This window comes from Coregonus clupeaformis, chromosome 1, assembly GCF_020615455.1.
Source record: "Coregonus clupeaformis isolate EN_2021a chromosome 1, ASM2061545v1, whole genome shotgun sequence".
In the NCBI taxonomy this organism is placed as follows: domain Eukaryota; kingdom Metazoa; phylum Chordata; class Actinopteri; order Salmoniformes; family Salmonidae; genus Coregonus; species Coregonus clupeaformis.
In genome coordinates, this window is record NC_059192.1 from 7,612,607 (window position 1) to 7,634,122 (window position 21,516).

General features: G+C 44.4%; 1 protein-coding gene across 6 annotated transcripts in view; it reads left to right on the forward strand.

Moving 5' to 3' along the window:
• Nucleotides 1–21,516, forward strand: part of micu1 (mitochondrial calcium uptake 1) — a 142,629-nt gene that overhangs the window by 93,761 nt on the left and 27,352 nt on the right. For all 6 annotated transcript variants that reach the window (XM_041891731.2, XM_041891814.1, XM_041891971.2 and 3 more), the window contains 4 exons: nt 2,968–3,050; nt 7,270–7,387; nt 7,598–7,680; nt 21,278–21,415. In XM_041891731.2, coding sequence (XP_041747665.1) covers nt 2,968–3,050; nt 7,270–7,387; nt 7,598–7,680; nt 21,278–21,415 — 422 coding nt within the window. The remainder of the gene's footprint in view (nt 1–2,967; nt 3,051–7,269; nt 7,388–7,597; nt 7,681–21,277; nt 21,416–21,516) is intronic.

A 21,516-nucleotide genomic window follows, 5' to 3' on the forward strand; every position in this document is an offset into this window, starting at 1 on the left:
CATTCACTGTCTTCTTGGTAAGCAACTCCAGAGTATATTTGGCCTTGTGTTTTAGGTTATTGTCCAGCTGGAAGGTGAATTCACCACCCTGTGTCTGGTGGAAAGCAGACTGAACCAGGTTTTCCTCTAGGATTTTGCCTGTGCTTAGCTCTATTCAATTTATTTGTATCCTCCCTTGCCAATGACAAGCATACCCATAACATGATGTAGCCACCACCATGTTTGAAAATATGGTACTCATTTATGTGTTGTGTTGTGATTTGCCCCAAATATTGCTTTTATTCAGGACATAAAGTTGATTTCTTTGCCACATTTTTTGCAGTTTTACTTTAGTGCCTTATTGCAAAACAGATGCATGTTTTGGAATATTTTTATTCTGTACAGGCTTCCTTCTTTTTACTCTGTCAATTAGGTTAGTATTGTGGAGTAACTACAATGTTGTTGATCCATCCTCAGTTTTCTCCAATCACAGCCATTAAACTCTGAAATGGTTTTAAAGTCACCATTGGCCTCATAGTGAAATCCCTAAGCGGTTTCCTTCCTCTCCGGCAACTGAGTTAGGAAGGACGCCTGTATCTTTGTAGTGACTGGGTGTATTGATACACCATCCAAAGTGTAATTAATAACTTCACCATGCTCAAAGGGCTTTTTTAATTTTTTTTACCAATCTAACAATACAGTGGGCTCCAAATTTACTGGCACCCCTGACTGGCAATGCACAAACAATATAATTATAAACACAAAATACCAACATGTGAGAAATACTGTACTTTATTAAAGTTTCAATGGAACCAACCAAAATCATACAATTATTTAATACAAAATAAATGTCACCAAAATCAATGTTTCATAATTATTGGCACTCCTCATTTAGTACTTTAGTGCAACCACCTCTGGCAAGGATATCAGCATGGAGTCTTTTCCTGTAAGGTTTGACAAGGTTAAGGAACACATTTGGAGTGATTTTGGACCATTCCTCTACGCAGATCCTTTCAAGATCTTTCACATTCTTGGGTTTGCGTTTATCAACTGCCCTCTTCAACTCAGCCCAAAGATTTTCGATTGGTGTGAGGTCCGTCGACTGAGATGGCCATGGCAGAACATTGATTTTGTTGTCACCGAACCATTTCTGTGTGTATCTTGAGGTATGTTTTGGGTCATTGTCTTGTTGGAAAGTCCACCTACGGCCAAGTCCCAGCCTTCTGGCAGAGGCAACCAGATTGTCAGCCAAAATTGCCTGATACTTGGTGGAATTCATTATGCCATCAATCTTAACCAGTGCCCCTGGACCTCTGGAATTAAAACAGCCCCAAAACATCACTGACCCACCACCATATTTCACCGTGGGTATGAGGGGCCTCTCCTTGTATGCATCTCTGTTTCGACGCCAAACATGCCGATGCTGTATCTGACCAAAACGTTCAATTTTGGTCTCATCTGCCCAGAGCACCTTCTTCCAGTCATCATTTAAATGACGTTTGGCAAACTCCAAGCGCTTGCGTCTGTGTCTTGGGGTCAGAAAGGGATTTCTTCTGGCAACCCTTCCAAAGAGCCTGTGGTTGTGGAGGTGGCGTCTGATGGTGCTTTTTGAAACCTGGTGACCCCAAGACGCCACCAAGGCCTGCAATTCTTTCACAGTGATTCTTGGGGATTTTGTTGCTTCTCTCACCATCCTCCTCCCTATCTTGGGGGGCAAAATGCATTTGCGTCCTCTACCCGTGAGGTTTTCAACTGTTCCAAAATATTTTTTTACTAATTGCCCTGACAGTGCTCAGTGGTATATTCAATTGTTTGTGGATCTTCTTGTAGCCATTACCAGATTTATGAAGGTCTACGACCATCTGTCTCTTTTGAACTGCCAGTTCTTCTGTTTTCTTCATGGTGTTGGATGACAAAGGGATATTGCATGCGTGTTACCTCATTTTTATACCCTAGTGAAACAGAAAGTGATGTAATGGCTCAATATAGTTCCTTAAGACTTAGATAAACTTAAATAAGTGGTTTAATTTTGGTAGATGTTATTTACAATAGTCTTTTAAGGGTGCCATTAATTGTGAAACCTTGATTTGGAGGACATTGATGTTTTAATTAAATCAATAAATGATTTTGGTGTGTTCCATTGGAACATTAATATAGTACAGTATTTCTCACATGTTGTTATTTTGAGTTTATCGCTATAATTATATTGTATATATTCCATTGCCAGTCAGGGGTGCCAGTCATTTTGGAGCCCACTGTAGGTGCCCTTCTTTGCGAGGCATTGGAAAACCTCCTTGGTCTTTGTGGTTGAATCTGTGTTTGAAATTCACTGTTCGACTGAGGGACCTTACAGATAATTGTTTGTGTTTGGTACAAAGATGAGGTAGTCATTCAAAAATCATGTTAAACACTATTATTGCACACAGAGTGAGTCCGTGCAACTTATTATGTGACTTGTTAAACAAATATTTACCCCTGAACTTATTTAGGCTTTCCATACCAAAGGGGTTGAATACTTATTCACTCAAGACATTTCTGTTTTTCATTTTTAATTAATTTGTAAACATTTCTAAAAACATAATTTGGGTGTTGTGTGCAGGCCAGTGACACAACATCTCAATTTAATCCATTTTAAATTCAGGCTGTAAGATGAAAACACGTGGAAGAAGTCAAGTGGTTTAAATACTTTGTGAAGACTGTAGGTGTGGTTGGTCTCATGTTGTTGTGTCTTACTCCCCTGTGTGTGTGAGTCATATTATTGTGTTACTCCCATAGAAATAGAATGAGTAGAACGGACAAAGGCCCTGTATTTTTTTTTATGAGTGTGTGTGTGCGCCTGGTGCAATGGAAACAATGGAACAGTCTGCCACTCCAGGCAAACTAGACCAAATTATAAAAGTATTTGAGAGAGTTCATGTAATACTTGAACCCTGGTCTGATCGTGAGACATAATGTAGTGTTTCTCCCCTGTGTCACTCTCTCTCTCAGCGCCCCAGAGGAACTTTGAGATCGCCTTCAAGATGTTTGACCTGAACGGAGACGGAGAGGTGGACCTGGAGGAGTTTGAACAGGTCAACACACGCGCACACACACACACACACACGTACAATAATACAGCCTTTATAAGCAGCTGTCTTTGGCATTACAGTCAATACTGCAGCCATTACAGTCAATACTGCAGCCATTACAGTCAATACTGCAGCCATTACAGTCAATACTGCAGCCATTACAGACAATACTGCAGCCATTACAGTCAATACTGCAGCCATTACAGTCAATACTGCAGCCATTACAGTCAATACTACAGCCATTACAGTCAATACTGCAGCCATTACAGACAATACTACAGCCATTACAGTCAATACTGCAGCCATTACAGTCAATACTGCAGCCATTACAGTCAATACTGCAGCCATTACAGTCAATACTGCAGCCATTACAGTCAATACTGCAGCCATTATAGTCAATACTGCAGCCATTATAGTCAATACTGCAGCCATTACAGTCAATACTGCAGCCATTACAGACAATACTACAGCCATTACAGTCAATACTGCAGCCATTACAGTCAATACTGCAGCCATTACAGTCAATACTGCAGCCATTATAGTCAATACTGCAGCCATTACAGTCAATACTGCAGCCATTACAGACAATACTACAGCCATTACAGTCAATACTGCAGCCATTACAGCCATTACTATAGCCATTCCAGTCAATACTGCAGCCATTACAGTCAATACTGCAGCCATTACAGTCAATACTGCAGCCATTACAGACAATACTACAGCCATTACAGACAATACTACAGCCATTACAGACAATACTACAGCCATTACAGACAATACTACAGCCATTACAGACAATACTACAGCCATTACAGTCAATACTGCAGCCATTACAGCCATTACTGCAGCCATTACAGCCATTACTGCAGCCATTACAGCCATTACTACAGTCAATACTACAGCCATTACTACAGTCAATACTACAGCCATTACAGTCAATACTACAGCCATTACAGTCAATACTGCAGCCATTACAGTCAATACTGCAGCCATTACAGCCATTACTATAGCCATTCCAGTCAATATTGCAGCCATTAGTCAATACTGCAGCCATTACAGTCAATACTACAGCCATTACAGTCAATACTGCAGCCATTACAGTCAATACTGCAGCCATTACAGACAATACTACTGCCATTACAGTCAATACTGCAGCCATTACAGTCAATACTACAGCCATTACAGTCAATACTGCAGCCATTACAGTCAATACTGCAGCCATTACAGACAATACTACAGCCATTACAGACAATACTGCAGCCATTACAGTCAATACTGCAGCCATTACAGTCAATACTGCAGCCATTACAGACAATACTACAGCCATTACAGTCAATACTGCAGCCATTACAGCCATTACTATAGCCATTCCAGTCAATACTGCAGCCATTACAGACAATACTACAGCCATTACAGTCAATACTGCAGCCATTACAGACAATACTACAGCCATTACAGTCAATACTGCAGCCATTACAGTCAATACTGCAGCCATTACAGTCAATACTGCAGCCATTACAGTCAATACTACAGCCATTACAGTCAATACTGCAGCCATTACAGACAATACTACAGCCATTACAGTCAATACTGCAGCCATTACAGCCATTACTATAGCCATTACAGACAATACTACAGCCATTACAGTCAATACTGCAGCCATTACAGACAATACTGCAGCCATTACAGACAATACTGCAGCCATTACAGACAATACTACAGCCATTACAGTCAATACTGCAGCCATTACAGCCATTACTACAGTCAATACTGCAGCCATTACAGTCAATGCTACAGCCATTAGCGTCAATAAAACAGACCCGGATCACATGACGTTATTAGCTCACACAGCCCTACAACATTTTTTTAGGGATAATCAACGAGGGGCCGTGGAGTCCTGTGCCGTGCGTTTATTGGAAAATAGTTAGTACCCTTTCGACCAATCAGAATCAAGTAGTCATCCCAGCTGTGATACACGCACACAAACACACACATACACACACACACACACACACACACACACACACACACACACACACACACACACACACACACACACACACACACACACACACATACATACACACACACCACACACACAGACAGACAGAAACAGACAGAATAAGAGTAAGCCCTGTGTTATGTTCAATATACTGTCACCATAGCTTCTCTTCTCCTAGGGGACATAGATGAGTGGTTTCCAATAACAGGCTGCATCAGTGTCTATACATCCATACCATACCATCTGGTAGGGGCTGTAATATATAGGCTACACAGTGGGTTGCGTCCCAAATGGCACACTGTTCCCTATAAAGTGCACTACTCCCCATGGGACATGGCCAGAAGTAGTGCATTATAAAGGGAATAGGGTGTAATTTGGGATACACACAGTGTATCTTAAACAGTATATTACAGCACATATCAGAGCATTTAGGATGCGTCCCAAATGGCCAAACATATGGGAGAAGGTACTGTGGTCAGATGTCTGGCGCAAACCCAACACCTCTCATCACCCCGAGAACACCATCCCATCACAGTGAAGCATGGTGGTGGCAGCGGCATCATGCTGTGGGGATGTTTTTCATCGGCAGGGACTGGGAAACTGGTCAGAATTGAAGGAATGATGGAGAGCGCTAAATACAGGGAAATTCTTGAGGGAAACCTGTTTCAGTCTTACAGAGATTTGAGACTGAGATGGAGGTTCACCTTCCAGCAGGACAATGACCCTAAGCATACTGCTAAAGAAACACTTGAGTGGTTTAAGGGGAAACATTTAAATGTCCTGGAATGGCCTAGTCAAAGCCCAGACCTCAATCCAATTGAGAATCTGTGGTATGACTTTGCTGTACACCAGCGGAACCCATCCAACTTGAAGGAGCTGGAGCAGTTTTGCCTTGAACAATGGGCAAAAATCCCAGTGGCTAGATGTGCCAAGCTTATAGAGACATACCCCAAGAGACTTGCAGCTGTAATTGCTGCAAAAGGTGGCTCTACAAAGTATTGACTTTGGGGGGGTGAATAGTTATGCACGCTCAAGTTTTTTGTTGTTGTCTTATTTCTTGTTTGTTTCACAAGAAAAAATATTTTGCATCTTCAAAGTGGTAGGCATGTTGTGTAAATCAAATGATACAACCCCCCAAAAAAAAAATCAATTTTAATTCCAGGTTGAAAGGCAACATAATAGGAAGAATGCCAAGGGGGGTGAATACTTTGGCAAGCCACTGTATACAGGGGGTAAGGTACCATTTGAGAAACAGACCTACTGGTGTAATACCATCGTTTCTCACTCCGTTTTATTCTTTCACCTCTGGCCACTTTTAGATTTTCACTGTCTTTTTTTTTTATTTTTTTTTTTTTTAGTCATTTAGCAGACGCTCTTATCCAGAGCGACTTACAGTTAGTGAATACATATTATAATAAAAAAAAAATTATACTGGCCCCCCGTGGGAATCGAACCCACAACCCTGGCGTTGCAAACGCCATGCTCTATCAACTGAGCTACATCCCTGCCGGCCATTCCCTCCCCTACCCTGGACGACGCTGGGCCAATTGTGCGCCGCCCATGAGTCTCCCGATCGCGGCCGGCTGCGACAGAGCCTGGATTCGAACCAGGATCTAGTGGCACAGTTAGCACTGCGATGCAGTGCCTTAGACCACTGCGCCACTCGGGACCATCTGAATGAGCGGATATTTTCCTGCCTAGAGTTCATTTCTTTTTATGTCAAACTGCGAAAGAATAATTGGTTTATGCCAAAAATGGAATCATCAATCACTACACACTGTGCTCTCTCTCTCTATGAGGCTAAATTATGTTGTTACAGAATGCTTGGTTCATGTGGGATTGATTCAATATAATATAATCAATTATTTAGCTTAATTACATTTTGATTGCATCAAAGGATCAGCCAGTGTCATTCAGAGATTAAATGCCAGAGACGTAAGCCAGTTAGTCATTAGTAATGGTATTAATTGGTCAATATCAAGACCGCTTCTGTCCCTCAGGTCCAGAGTATCATCAGTTCTCAGACCAGTATGGGGATGTGTCATCGGGACCGTTCCAGTACAGACAACACTATACTAATAATCTCTCTCTCTCTCTCTCTCTCTCTCTCTCTCTCTCTCTCTCTCTCTCTCTCTCTCTCTCTCTCTCTCTCGCTCTCGCTCTCGCTCTCGCGCGCTCTCTCTCTCTCTCTCTCTCTCTTTTCCCCCTCTCTCTCTCCAGGTCCAGAGTATCATCAGGTCCCAGACCAGTATGGGGATGCGTCATCGGGACCGTTCCACTACGGGTAACACCCTGAAAACTGGCGGCTGCAGCTCTGCTCTCACCACATACTTCTTCGGTCAGTCAGTCAATTAATCAGCCAATTGGCGCTTCACAGAAACAAATGTAAGGAAACCAATAAATAATAGACTTAAATAAAAATAGTTGGAGGTAATAAAATGAAAGATCAAACAAATAAGACGTGAATTAGAACTAAAAACACCCGGAGTAAAAGCATGGCTAAAAAGGGATTCCTTTTAACAACGGCCACCATTTCTCCTCCCCTCAGGTGCCGACCTGAAGGGCAAACTGACCATCGGCCATTTCCTGGAGTTCCAGAGAAAACTACAACATGATGTTCTTAAACTAGAGGTAGGGGGGGAGCGGAGAGGAGGGGAGTGAGAGATGGAGGGGAGTGAGAGATGGAGGGGAGTGAGAGATGGAGGGGAGCGGAGAGGAGGGGAGTGAGAGATGGAGGGGAGTGAGAGATGGAGGGGGAGTGAGAGATGGAGGGAGTGAGAGATGGAGGGGAGTGAGAGATGGAGGGGAGTGAGAGATGGAGGGGAGTGAGAGATGGAGGGGAGTGAGAGATGGAGGGGAGTGGAGAGGAGGGGAGTGAGAGATGGAGGGGAGTGAGAGATGGAGGGGAGTGAGAGATGGAGGGGAGTGAGAGATGGAGGGGAGTGAGAGATGGAGGGGAGTGAGAGATGGAGGGGAGTGAGAGATGGAGGGGAGTGAGAGATGGAGGGGAGTGAGAGATGGAGGGAGTGAGAGATGGAGGGGAGTGAGAGATGGAGGGGAGTGAGAGATGGAGGGGAGTGAGAGATGGAGGGGAGTGAGAGATGGAGGGGAGTGAGAGATGGAGGGGAGTGAGAGATGGAGGGGAGTGAGAGATGGAGGGGAGTGAGAGATGGAGGGGAGTGAGAGATGGGGAGTGAGAGATGGGGAGTGAGAGATGGGGAGTGAGAGATGGGGAGTGAGAGATGGGGAGTGAGAGATGGGGAGTGAGAGATGGGGAGTGAGAGATGGGGCGTGAGAGATGGGGCGTGAGAGATGGAGGGGAGTGAGAGATGGAGGGGAGTGAGAGATGGAGGGGAGTGAGAGATGGAGGGGAGCGGAGAGGAGGGGAGTGAGAGATGGAGGGGAGTGAGAGATGGAGGGGAGTGAGAGATGGAGGGGAGTGAGAGATGGAGGGGAGCGGAGAGGAGGGGAGTGAGAGATGGAGGGGAGTGAGAGTGACTTTTTATGTCTTTATTGAGACATTTGATTAAAAGAGCGCAGGGTGGAGAGGGACAGAAACGGAGAGGGAGGAAGGAGGAGAGATTGAAGGCAGAGCGGTAAGAGAGGATTAACAGACAGAAGGAAGGACTGAGACAGGGAGGGAGGGAGATGGAGAGAGGGGGAAGGTAGGGAGGAAGAGAAGTGTGTGAATTGATGAGGCATCAGTGTCAGTGAGGGTCAGTCCTTGAGGAGGCTGTCTGAGCCTTTGTTCTTTCATTCTCACAGTGATTTCCTCTATCCTATCTCTACCTCTACCCACATAACTGTTCCTCTATCCTATCTCTACCTCTACCCACATAGCTGTTCCTCTATCCTATCTCTACCTCTACCCACATAACTGTTCCTCTATCCTATCTCTACTTCTACCCACATAACTGTTCCTCTATCCTATCTCTACCTCTACCCACATAACTGTTCCTCTATCCTATCTCTACCTCTACCCACATAACTGTTCCTCTATCCTATCTCTACCCACATACCCCTTCCTCTATCCTATCTGGACCTCTACCCACATACCTGTTCCTCTCTCCTATCTCTACCTCTACCCACATAACTGTGCCTCTATCCTATCTCTACCTCTACCCACATAACTGTTCCTCTATCCTATCTCTACCCACATAACTGTTCCTCTATTCTATCTCTACCCACATACCCCTTCCTCTATCCTATCTCTACCTCTACCCACATAACTGTTCCTCTATCCTATCTCTACCCACATAACTGTTCCTCTATTCTATCTCTACCCACATACCCCTTCCTCTATCCTATCTCTACCTCTACCCACATAACTGTTCCTCTATCCTATCTCTATCTCTACCCATATAACTGTGCCTCTATCCTATCTCTACCCACATAACTGTTCCGCTATCCTATCTCGACCTCTACCCACATACCCGTGCCTCTATCCTATCTCGACCTCTACCCACATACCTGTTCTCTGCCTCCACAGTACAGGACAGCACTGCTGAAAAAGCTGCAACTTTGTCCATTTTGTCAAACTACCAGTACAGTGCAGTCTGTATTAAATGATCACATCAGTGCAGGACAATTTGTTAATCACAGTTAACGGTTAATTACTGCTATTAAACCACATTCACTGTAAAAGGAATGTACTGCACTGTAACGACGTTGTGGTTCTGGTGCTCTGAGATTGGATGTGCAGGCAGAACTGGCCACCTGGTAATGGTCTCTGAACGTTTTGCTAGTTATAACATCATACTGGAGATATGATTATTGGATCATTGTGACACAGCAGTGTTTTAACATGGATAATTCTTCTTCTTTGTTAATCTCTCTCTCTCAATTCAATTCTATCTGTCCATCTCTGTCTTTTTCTCTGCCCCCCCCGCTCTCTCTCTCTTCACATCTCTCTCTCATTCTCTTTGTAAGAGGTGATAATTGCTGAGCCAGAAGCTCTTCCTAGGTTAATTCATCCACTAAGAGGTGATAATCGCTGAGCCAGAAGCTCTTCCTAGGTTAATTCATCCACTAAGAGGTGATAATCGCTGAGCCAGAAGCTCTTCCCAGGTTAATTCATCCACTAAGAGGTGATAATCGCTGAGCCAGAAGCTCTTCCTAGGTTAATTCATCCACTTTATCATCCCTCTATTTACAGTGGGGGAAAAAAGTATTTAGTCAGCCACCAATTGTGCAAGTTCTCCCACTTAAAAAGATGAGAGAGGCCTGTAATTTTCATCATAGGTACACGTCAACTATGACAGACAAATTGAGGAAAAAAAATCCAGAAAATCACATTGTAGGATTTTTTATGAATTTATTTGCAAATTATGGTGGAAAATATGTATTTGGTCACCTACAAACAAGCAAGATTTCTGGCTCTCACAGACCTGTAACTTCTTCTTTAAGAGGCTCCTCTGTCCTCCACTCGTTACCTGTATTAATGGCACCTGTTTGAACTTGTTATCATTATAAAAGACACCTGTCCACAACCTCAAACAGTCACACTCCAAACTCCACTATGGCCAAGACCAAAGAGCTGTCAAAGGACACCAGAAACAAAATTGTAGACCTGCACCAGGCTGGGAAGACTGAATCTGCAATAGGTAAGCAGCTTGGTTTGAAGAAATCAACTGTGGGAGCAATTATTAGGAAATGGAAGACATACAAGACCACTGATAATCTCCCTCGATCTGGGGCTCCACGCAAGATCTCACCCCGCTGGGTCAAAATGATCACAAGAACGGTGAGCAAAAATCCCAGAACTACACGGGGGGACCTAGTGAATGACCTGCAGAGAGCTGGGACCAAAGTAACAAAGCCTACCATCAGTAACACACTACGCCGCCAGGGACTCAAATCCTGCAGTGCAAGACGTGTCCCCCTGCTTAAGCCAGTACATGTCCAGGCCCGTCTGAAGTTTGCTAGAGTGCATTTGGATGATCCAGAAGAGGATTGGGAGAATGTCATATGAAACCAAAATTTAACTTTTTGGTAAAAACTCAACTCGTCGTGTTTGGAGGACAAAGAATGCTGAGTTGCATCCAAAGAACACCATGCCTACTGTGAAGCATGGGGGTGGAAACATCATGCTTTGGGGCTGTTTTTCTGCAAAGGGACCAGGACGACTGATCCGTGTAAAGGAAAGAATGAATGGGGCCATGTATCGTGAGATTTTGAGTGAAAACCTCCTTCCATCAGCAAGGGCATTGAAGATGAAACGTGGCTGGGTCTTTCAGCATGACAATGATCCCAAACACACCACCCGGGCAACGAAGGAGTGGCTTCGTAAGAAGCATTTCAAGGTCCTGGAGTGGCCTAGCCAGTCTCCAGATCTCAACCCCATAGAAAATCTTTGGAGGGAGTTGAAAGTCTGTGTTGCCCAGCGACAGCCCCAAAACATCACTGCTCTAGAGGAGATCTGCATGGAGGAATGGGCCAAAATACCAGCAACAGTGTGTGAAAACCTTGTGAAGACTTACAGAAAACGTTTGACCTGTGTCATTGCCAACAAAGTGTATATAACAAAGTATTGAGAAACTTTTGTTATTGACCAAATACTTATTTTCCACCATAATTTGCAAATAAATTCATTAAAAATCCTACAATGTGATTTTCTGGATTTTTTTTCTCATTTTGTCTGTCATAGTTGACGTGTACCTATGATGAAAATTACAGGCCTCTCATCTTTTTAAGTGGGAGAACTTGCACAATTGGTGGCTGACTAAATACTTTTTTCCCCCACTGTATCTCTCCCCCTCTCTCTCTCTATCTCTCCCCCATTCTACCCCTCCTCCCCCCTCTCTCTCTCCCTCTTCCCCCCTCTCTCTCTCTCTCTCCCCCATTCTACCCCTCCTCCCCCTCTATCTCTCCCTCTTCCCCTCTCTCTCTCCATCTCTCCCCCATTCTACCCCTCCTCCCTCTCTCTCTCTCCTAAATATACTGTGTAGCAGCAGGTGAAACTGAAACATGAATGTATTAAACTGATGAAAGTCAAAATGTAGAAGATGGTGATGAGGAATTGATTGACAGCAGCAGAGAGGGAGAGTGGCTCTAAGTGCTGTTCTGGGGTCAGTCCTGGCTCAGTCGGTGGAGCATTATGAAAAGGTCAAGATCTGACTAGGGAACAGTCAATAAAGTCAATTTATTTCTGCATGAATAAGCACTAAGCAGCTGCCCTTTATGTTACGCGCGCACACACACACACACACACACACACACACACACAAATACACACACATATACAGTGGGGAGAACAAGTATTTGATACACTGCCGATTTTGCAGGTTTTCCTACTTACAAAGCATGTAGAGGTCTGTAATTTTTATCATAGGTACACTTCAACTGTGAAAGACGGAATCTAAAACAAAAATCCAGAAAATCACATTGTATGATTTGTAAGTAATTAATTTGCATTTTATTGCATGACATAAGTATTTGATCACCTACCAACCAGTAAGAATTCCGGCTTTCACAGACCTGTTAGTTTTTCTTTAAGAAGCCCTCCTGTTCTCCACTCATTACCTGTATTAACTGCACCTGTTTGAGCAGCGCACGCAAGGTCTCCCTGCTCAAGCCAGCACATGTCCAGGCCCGTCTGAAGTTTGCCAGTGACCATCTGGATGATCCAGAGGAGGAATGGGAGAAGGTCATGTGGTCTGATGAGACAAAAATAGAGCTTTTTGGTCTAAACTCCACTTGCCGTGTTTGGAGGAAGCAGAAGGATGAGTACAACCCCGAGTACACCATCCCAAACGTGAAGCATGGAGGTGGAAACATCATTCTTTGGGGATGCTTTTCTGCAAAGGGGACAAGACGACTGCACCATATTGAGGGGAGGATGGATGGGGCCATGTATCGCGAGATCTTGGCCAACAACCTCCTTCCCTCAGTAAGAGCATTGAAGATGGGTCGTGACTGGGTCTTCCAGCATGACAACGACCCGAAACACACAGCCAGGGCAACTAAGGAGTGGCTCCGTAAGAAGCATCTCAAGGTCCTGGAGTGGCCTAGCCAGTCTCCAGACCTGAACCCCATAGAAAATCTTTGGAGGGAGCTGAAAGTCTGTATTGCCCAGCGACAGCCCCGAAACCTGAAGGATCTGGAGAAGATCTGTATGGAAGAGTGGGCAAAAATCCCTGCTGCAGTGTGTGCAAACCTGGTCAAGACCTACAGGAAACGTATGATCTCAGTAATTGCAAACAAAGGTTTCTGTACCAAATATTAAGTTCTGCTTTTCTGATGTATCAAATACTTATGTCATGCAATAAAATGCAAATTAATTACTTAAAAATCATACAATGTGATTTTCTGGATTTTTGTTTTAGATTCCGTCTCTCACTGTTGAAGTGTACCTATGATAAAAATTACAGACCTCTACATGCTTTGTAAGTAAGAAACACTGCCGATTTTGCAGGTTATCAAATACTTGTTCTCCCCACTGTATATACATACAAACACACATACAGTGGGGGAAAAAAGTATTTAGTCAGCCACCAATTGTGCAAGTTCTCCCACTTAAAAAGATGAGAGAGGCCTGTAATTTTCATCATAGGTACACGTCAACTATGACAGACAAATTGAGAATTTTTTTTCCAGAAAATCACATTGTAGGATTTTTTCTGAATTTATTTGCAAATTATGGTGGAAAATAAGTATTTGGTCACCTACAAACAAGCAAGATTTCTGGCTCTCACAGACCTGTAACTTCTTCTTTAAGAGGCTCCTCTGTCCTCCACTCGTTACCTGTATTAATGGCACCTGTTTGAACTTGTTATCAGTATAAAAGACACCTGTCCACAACCTCAAACAGTCACACTCCAAACTCCACTATGGCCAAGACCAAAGAGCTGTCAAAGGACACCAGAAACAAAATTGTAGACCTGCACCAGGCTGGGAAGACTGAATCTGCAATAGGTAAGCAGCTTGGTTTGAAGAAATCAACTGTGGGAGCAATTATTAGGAAATGGAAGACATACAAGACCACTGATAATCTCCCTCGATCTGGGGCTCCACGCAAGATCTCACCCCGTGGGGTCAAAATGATCACAAGAACGGTGAGCAAAAATCCCAGAACCACACGGGGGGACCTAGTGAATGACCTGCAGAGAGCTGGGACCAAAGTAACAAAGCCTACCATCAGTAACACACTACGCCGCCAGGGACTCAAATCCTGCAGTGCCAGACGTGTCCCCCTGCTTAAGCCAGTACATGTCCAGGCCCGTCTGAAGTTTGCTAGAGTGCATTTGGATGATCCAGAAGAGGATTGGGAGAATGTCATATGGTCAGATGAAACCAAAATATAACTTTTTGGTAAAATCTCAACTCGTCGTGTTTGGAGGACAAAGAATGCTGAGTTGCATCCAAAGAACACCATACCTACTGTGAAGCATGGGGGTGGAAACATCATGCTTTGGGGCTGTTATTCTGCAAAGGGACCAGGACGACTGATCCTTGTAAAGGAAAGAATGAATGGGGCCATGTATCGTGAGATTTTGAGTGAAAACCTCCTTCCATCAGCAAGGGCATTGAAGATGAAACGTGGCTGGGTCTTTCAGCATGACAATGATCCCAAACACACCGCCCGGGCAACGAAGGAGTGGCTTCGTAAGAAGCATTTCAAGGTCCTGGAGTGGCCTAGCCAGTCTCCAGATCTCAACCCCATAGAAAATCTTTGGAGGGAGTTGAAAGTCCATGTTGCCCAGCGACAGCCCCAAAACATCACTGCTCTAGAGGAGATCTGCATGGAGGAATGGGCCAAAATACCAGCAACAGTGTGTGAAAACCTTGTGAAGACTTACAGAAAACGTTTGACCTGTGTCATTGCCAACAAAGGGTATATAACAAAGTATTGAGAAACTTTTGTTATTGACCAAATACTTATTTTCCCCAATAATTTGCAAATAAATTCATTAAAAATCCTACAATGTGATTTTCTGGAAAAAAAATTATCATTTTGTCTTTCATAGTTGACGTGTACCTATGATGAAAATTACAGGCCTCTCTCATCTTTTTAAGTGGGAGAACTTGCACAATTGGTGGCTGACTAAATAATTTTTTTCCCCACTGTACATACAGTGCTTTCAGAAAGTATTCACACCTGTTGACTTTTCCCACATTCAGTGACTGTTCCATTGCTTCCATTGCACCAGGCACACATACAAACGCTTTAAAAAATTGGGCCTTTGTCCATTCTACTCATTTATATTTCTATGGGAGTAACACAATAATATGACTCTCACACACAGGGGAGTAAGACGCACACAACATGAGACCAACCACACCTACAGAGCTTTTAAAGGATTTAACCACTTGACTTCTTCCACGTGTTTTCGTCTTACAGCCTGAATTTAAAATGGATTAAATTGAGATTTTGTGTCACTGGCCTGCACACAACACCCCAATTATGTTTTTAGAAATGTTTACAAATTAATTAAAAATGAAAAGCAGAAATGTCTTGAGTGAATAAGTATTCAACCCCTTTCTTATGGCAAGCCTAAATAAGTTCAGGGGTAAATATTTGTTTAACAAGTCACATAATAAGTTGCATGGACTCACTCTGTGTGCAATAATAGTGTTTAACATGATTTTTGAATGACTACCTCATCTCTGTACCCCACACAAACAATTATCTGTAAGGTCCCTCAGTCAAGCAAACACGTATTCAACCACGAAGACCAAGGAGGTTTTCCAATGCCTCGCAAAGAAGGGTAGCTATTGGTAGATGGGTAAAAACATATCATATTTTCAAGCATGGTGGTGGCTGCATCATGTTATGGGTATGCTTGTCATTGACAAGGACTAAGGAGTTTTTTTATGATTAAAATAAATGGAATAGAGCTAAGCACAGGCAAAATCCTTGAGGAAAAACTGGTTCAGTCTGCTTTCCAACAAACACTGAGAGACAAATTCACCTTTCAGCAGGACAATCATTTAAAACACAAGGCCAAATATGCACTGGAGTTGCTTAACAAGACGACATGGAATGTTCCTGAGTGGCCAAGTTACAGTTTTGACTTAAATCGACGTGAAGAAATATGGCAAGACTTGAAAATGGCTGTTCCGCAATGATCAACAACCAACTTGACAAAGCTTGAATTATTTTTTTAAGTATAATGTGCAAATATTGTACAATCCAGGTGTGCAAAGCTCTTAGAGACGTACCCAGAAAGACTGACAGCTGTAATCGCTGCCAAAGGTGATTCTAACATGTATTGACTCAGAGGTGTGAATACTTATGTAAATTATGATAAAAAAAAATAATAATTTAACAACATGTTTTCACTTTGTCATTATGGGGTATTGTGTGCAGATACGTTTGTTACGTTACAACCTTATTCTCAAATTGATTAAATTGTTTTTTTTCCCCCTCATCAATCTACAGTCGTGGTCAGAAGTTTTGAGAATGACACAAGTATTGGTCTTCACAAAGTTTGCTGCTTCAGTGTTTTTAGATATTTTTGTCAGATGTTACTATGGTATACTGAAGTATAATTACAAGCATTCCATAAGTGGCAAAGGCTTTTATTGACAATTACATTAAGTTTATGCAAAGAGTCAATATTTGCAGTGTTGACCCTTCTTTTTCAAGACCTCTGCAATCCGCCCTGGCATGCTGTCAATTAACTTCTGGGCCACATCCTGACTGATGGCAGCCCATTCTTGCATAATCAATGCTTGGAGTTTGTCAGAATTTGTGGGTTTTTGTTTGTCCACCTGCCTCTTGAGGATTGACCACAAGTTCTCAATGGGATTAAGGTCTGGGGAGTTTCCTGGTCATGGACCCAAAATGTTGATGTTTTGTTCCCCGAGCCACTTAGTTATCACTTTTGCCTTATGGCAAGGTGCTTCATCATGCTGGAAAAGGCATTGTTCGTCACCAAACTGTTCCTGGATGGTTGGGAGAAGTTGCTCTCGGAGGATGTGTTGGTACCATTCTTTATTCATGGCTGTGTTCTTAGGCAAAATTGTGAGAGAGCCCACTCCCTTAGCTGAGAAGCAACCACCCCACACATGAATGGTCTCAGGATGCTTTACTGTTGGCATGACACAGGACTGATGGTAGCGCTCACCTTGTCTTCTCCGGACAAGATTTTATCCGGATGCCCCAAACAATCGGAAAGGGGGTTCTTCAGAGAAAATGACTTTACCCCAGTCCTCAGCAGTCCAATCCCTGTACCTTTTGCAGAATATCAGTCTGTCCCTGATGTTTTTCCTGGAGAGAAGTGGCTTCCTCGCTGCCCTTCTTGACACCAGGCCATCCTCCAAAAGTCTTTGCTTCACTGTGCGTACAAATGCACTCACACCTGCCTGCTGCCATTCCTGAGCAAGCTCTGCACTGGTGGTGCCCTGATCCCGCAGCTGAATCAACTTTAGGAGACGGTCCTGGCGCTTGCTGGACTTTCTTGGGCGCCCTGAAGCCTTCTTCACAACAATTGAACTTCTCTCCTTGAAGTTCTTGATGATCCGATAAATGGTTGACTTGGGTGCAATCTTACTAGCAGCAATATCCTTGCCTGTGAAGCCCTTTTTGTGCAAAGCAATGATGACGGCACGTGTTTCCTTGCAGGTAACCATGGTTAACAGAGGAAGATCAATGATTTCAAGCACCACCGTCCTTTTAAAGCTTCCAGTCTGTTATTCTAACTCAATCAACATGACAGAGTGATCTCCAGCCTTGTCCTCGTCAACATTCTCACCTGTGTTAACAAGAGAATCACTGACATGATGTCAGCTGGTCCTTTTGTGGCAGGGCTGAAATGCAGTGAAAATGTTTTTTGGGGATTAAGTTAATTTTCATGGCAAAGAGGGACTTTGCAATTCATTGTAATTAATCTGAACACTCTTCATAACATTCTGGAGTATATGCAAATTGCCATCATAAAAACTGAGGCAGCAGACTTTGTGAAAATTAATATTTGTGTCATTCTCAAAACTTTTCACCACGACTGTACACACAATACCCCATAATGACAAAGCAAAAACAGGTTTTTAGACATGTTTGCACATTTATTAAAAATAAAAAACTGAAATATCATATTTACGTAAGTATTCAGACCCTTTACTCAGTACTTTGTTGAAGCACCTTTGGCAGCAATTACAGTCTTTTGGGGTATGACGCTACAAGCTTGGCACACCTGTATTTGGAGAGTTTCTCCCATTCTTCTCTGCAGATTCTCTCAAGCTCTGTCAGGTTGGATGGGGAGCGTCACTGCACAGCTATTTTCAGGTCTCTCCAGAGATGTTCAATCGGGTTCAAGTCCGGGCTCTGGCTGGGCCACTCAAGGACATACAGAGACTTGTCCTGAAGCAACTCCTGTGTTGTCTTGGCTGTGTGCTTAGGGTTGTTGTCCTGTTGGATGGTGAACCTTCTCCCCAGTCTGAGGTCCTGAGCGCTCTGGAGCAGGTTTCCATCAAGGATCTCTCTGTACTTTGCTCCGGTCATCTTCCCCTCGATCCTGACTAGTCTCCCAGTCCCTGCCGTTGAAACCATCCTCACAGCATGATGCTGCCACCACCAGATTCAGCGTAGGGATGGTGCTAGGTTTCCTCCAGACGTGACGCTTGGCATTCAGGCCAAAGAGTTCAATCTTGGTATCATCAGACTACAGAATCTTGTTTCTCGTGGTCTGAGAGTACTTTAGGTGCCTTTTGGCAAACTCCAAGCAGGCTGTCATGTGCCTTTTACTGAGGAGTGGCTTCCGTCTGGCCACTCTACCATAAAGGCCTGATTGGTGGAGTGCTGCAGAGATGGTTGTCCTTCTGGAAGTTTCTCCCATCTCCACAGAGGAACTCTGGAGCTCTGTCAGAGTGATTATCGGGTTCTTGGTCACCTCCCTGACCAAGGCCCTTCTCCCCCGATTGCTCAGTTTGGCCGGGCGTGCTGCTCTAGGAAGAGTCTTGATGGTTCCAAACTTCTTCCATTTAAGAATGATGGAGGCCACTGTGTTCTTGGGGACCTTTTGGCTCTATACTCCAAACGTTTGGATTTGAATTCAAACAATGACTATGAGGTTAAGGTCAGCTTTAATATGAGGGTATCGGGTTAACTGTTTAGAAATTACAGGACTTTTTGTACATAGTCCCCCCATTTTATCTGGAACCAAAAGTATTAGGACAAATTCACTTATACACTATATATACAAAAGTATGTGGACACCTCTTCAAATTAGTGGATTCGGCTATTTCAGCCACACCCGTTGCTGACAGGTATATAAAATCGAGCACACAATCTCCATAGACAAACATTGGCAGTAAAAAGCCTTACTGAAGAGCTCATTGACTTTCATAGGATGCCACCTTTCCAACAAGTCAGTTTGTCAAATTTCTGCCCTGCTAGAGCTGCCCCGGTCAACTCTAAGTGCTGTTATTGTGAAGTGGAAACGTCCATGTGCAACACCGGCTCTGCCGCGAACTGGTAGGCTACACAAGCTCACAGAACGTCTGTCCTCGGTTGCAACACTTATCTACCGAGTTCCAAACTGCCTGGAAGCAACGTCAGCACAAGAACTGTTCGTCGGGAGCTTCATTAAATGGGTTTCCATGGCTGAGCAGCCGCACACAAGCCTAAGATCACCATGCACAATGCCAAGCGTTGGCTGGAGTGGTGTAAAGCTCGCGGCCATTGGACTCTGGAGCAGTGGAAACGCGTTCTCTGGAGTGATGAATCAAGCTTCACCATCTGGCAGTCCGACAGATGAATCTGGGATTGGCGGATGCTACCTGCCCCAATACATGGTGCCAACTGTAAAGTTTGGTGGAGGAGGAATTATGGTCTGGGGCTGTTTTTCATGTTTCGGGCTAGGCCCCTTAATTCCAGTGAAGGGAAATCTTAATGCTACAGCATACAATGACATTCTAGAAGATTCTCTGCTTCCAACTTTGTGGCAACAGTTTGAGGAAGGCCCTTTCCTGTTTCAGCATGGTCCATACAGAAATAGTTTGTCAAGATCGGTGTGGAAGAACTTGACTGGCCTGCACAGAGCCCTGACCTCAACCTCATCGAACACCTTTGATGAATTGGAACGCCGACTGCGAGCCAGGCCTAATCGCCCAACATCAATGCCTGACCTCACTAATGCTCTTGTAGCTTAATGGAAGCAAGTCTCCACAGCAATGTTCCAACATTTAGTGGAAAGCCTTCCCAGAAGAGTGGAGGCTGTTATAGCAGCAAAGGGGGGACCAACTCCATATTAACGCCTATGATTTTGGAATGAGATGTTCGATGAGCAGGTGTCCACATACTTTTGGTCATGTAGTGTGTGTGTGTATATTAAAGTAATCAAAAGTTGTTGTATTTGGTCCCATATTCCTAGCATGCAATGATTACATCAAGCATCACAATGAAAATAACAGCAAACTCTCTCTCTCCCCCCTCCTCTCTCTCTCTCTCCCCCCTCCTCTCTCTCTCTCTCCCCCCCTCCTCTCTCTCTCTCTCCCTTCGCTCTCTCTCACTCCCTCCTCCTCTCTCTCTCTCTCTCTCCCTTCTCTCTCTCTCTCACTCCCTCCTCTTTTCTCTCTCTCCTCACCTCTCTATCTCACCCTCCTCTATCTCACCCCCTCCTCTCTCTCCTCTCCTCTCTCTCTCTCTCCCCCCTCCTCTCTCTCTCTCTCTCCCCCTCCTCTCTCTCTCTCACTCCCTCCTCCTCTCTCTCACTCCCTCCTCCTCTCTCTCTCTCTCTCCCTTCGCTCTCTCTCACTCCCTCCTCCTCTCTCTCTCTCTCTCCCTTCTCTCTCTCTCACTCCCTCCTCTTTTCTCTCTCTCCTCACCTCTCTCTCACTCCCTCCTCTCTCTCTCTCTCTCTCTCTCTCCCCCCTCCTCTCTCTCTCCCTCTCTCTCTCTCCCTCCTCTCTCTCTCTCCCCCTCTCTCTCTCTCCCCCCCTCCTCTCTCTCTCTCCCCCCTCCTCTCTCTCTCCCCCCCTCTCTCTCTCTCTCCCCCCTCCTCTCTCTCTCTCTCCCCCCCTCCTCCCCCTCTCTCTCTCTCTCCCCTCCTCTCTCTCTCTCTCCCCTCCCCTCTCTCTCTTTCTCTCTCTCTCTCTCTCTCTCCCCCTCCTCCCCCCTCTCTCCCCCCCTCTCTCTCTCTCTCTCTCTCCCTCCCTCTCTCTCTTTCTCTCTCTCTCTCTCTCTCCTCCTCTCTCTCTCTCTCTCTCTCTCTCCCCCTCCTCTCTCTCTCTCTCTCTCTCTCTCTCCCCCTCTCTCTCTTTCTCTCTCCCCCCTCCTCTCTGTCTCTAGTATATGCGTAACGACCCAGTGGAAGGGTGCATAACAGAGAGACAGTTTGGAGGCATGCTCCTGTCCTACAGCGGGGTCCAGTCACGCAAACTCAAACAGATGCAGAAGGGACTGAAGAAGATGTTCAAAGACGCTCAGGTACTGTGTGTGCGACAGACTGACAGGTAACACATCACAGTGAAGGGGCAGCACAGTCCTCTCTCCTCCCTCCTCTCTCTCAATTCAATTTCAATTCTCTC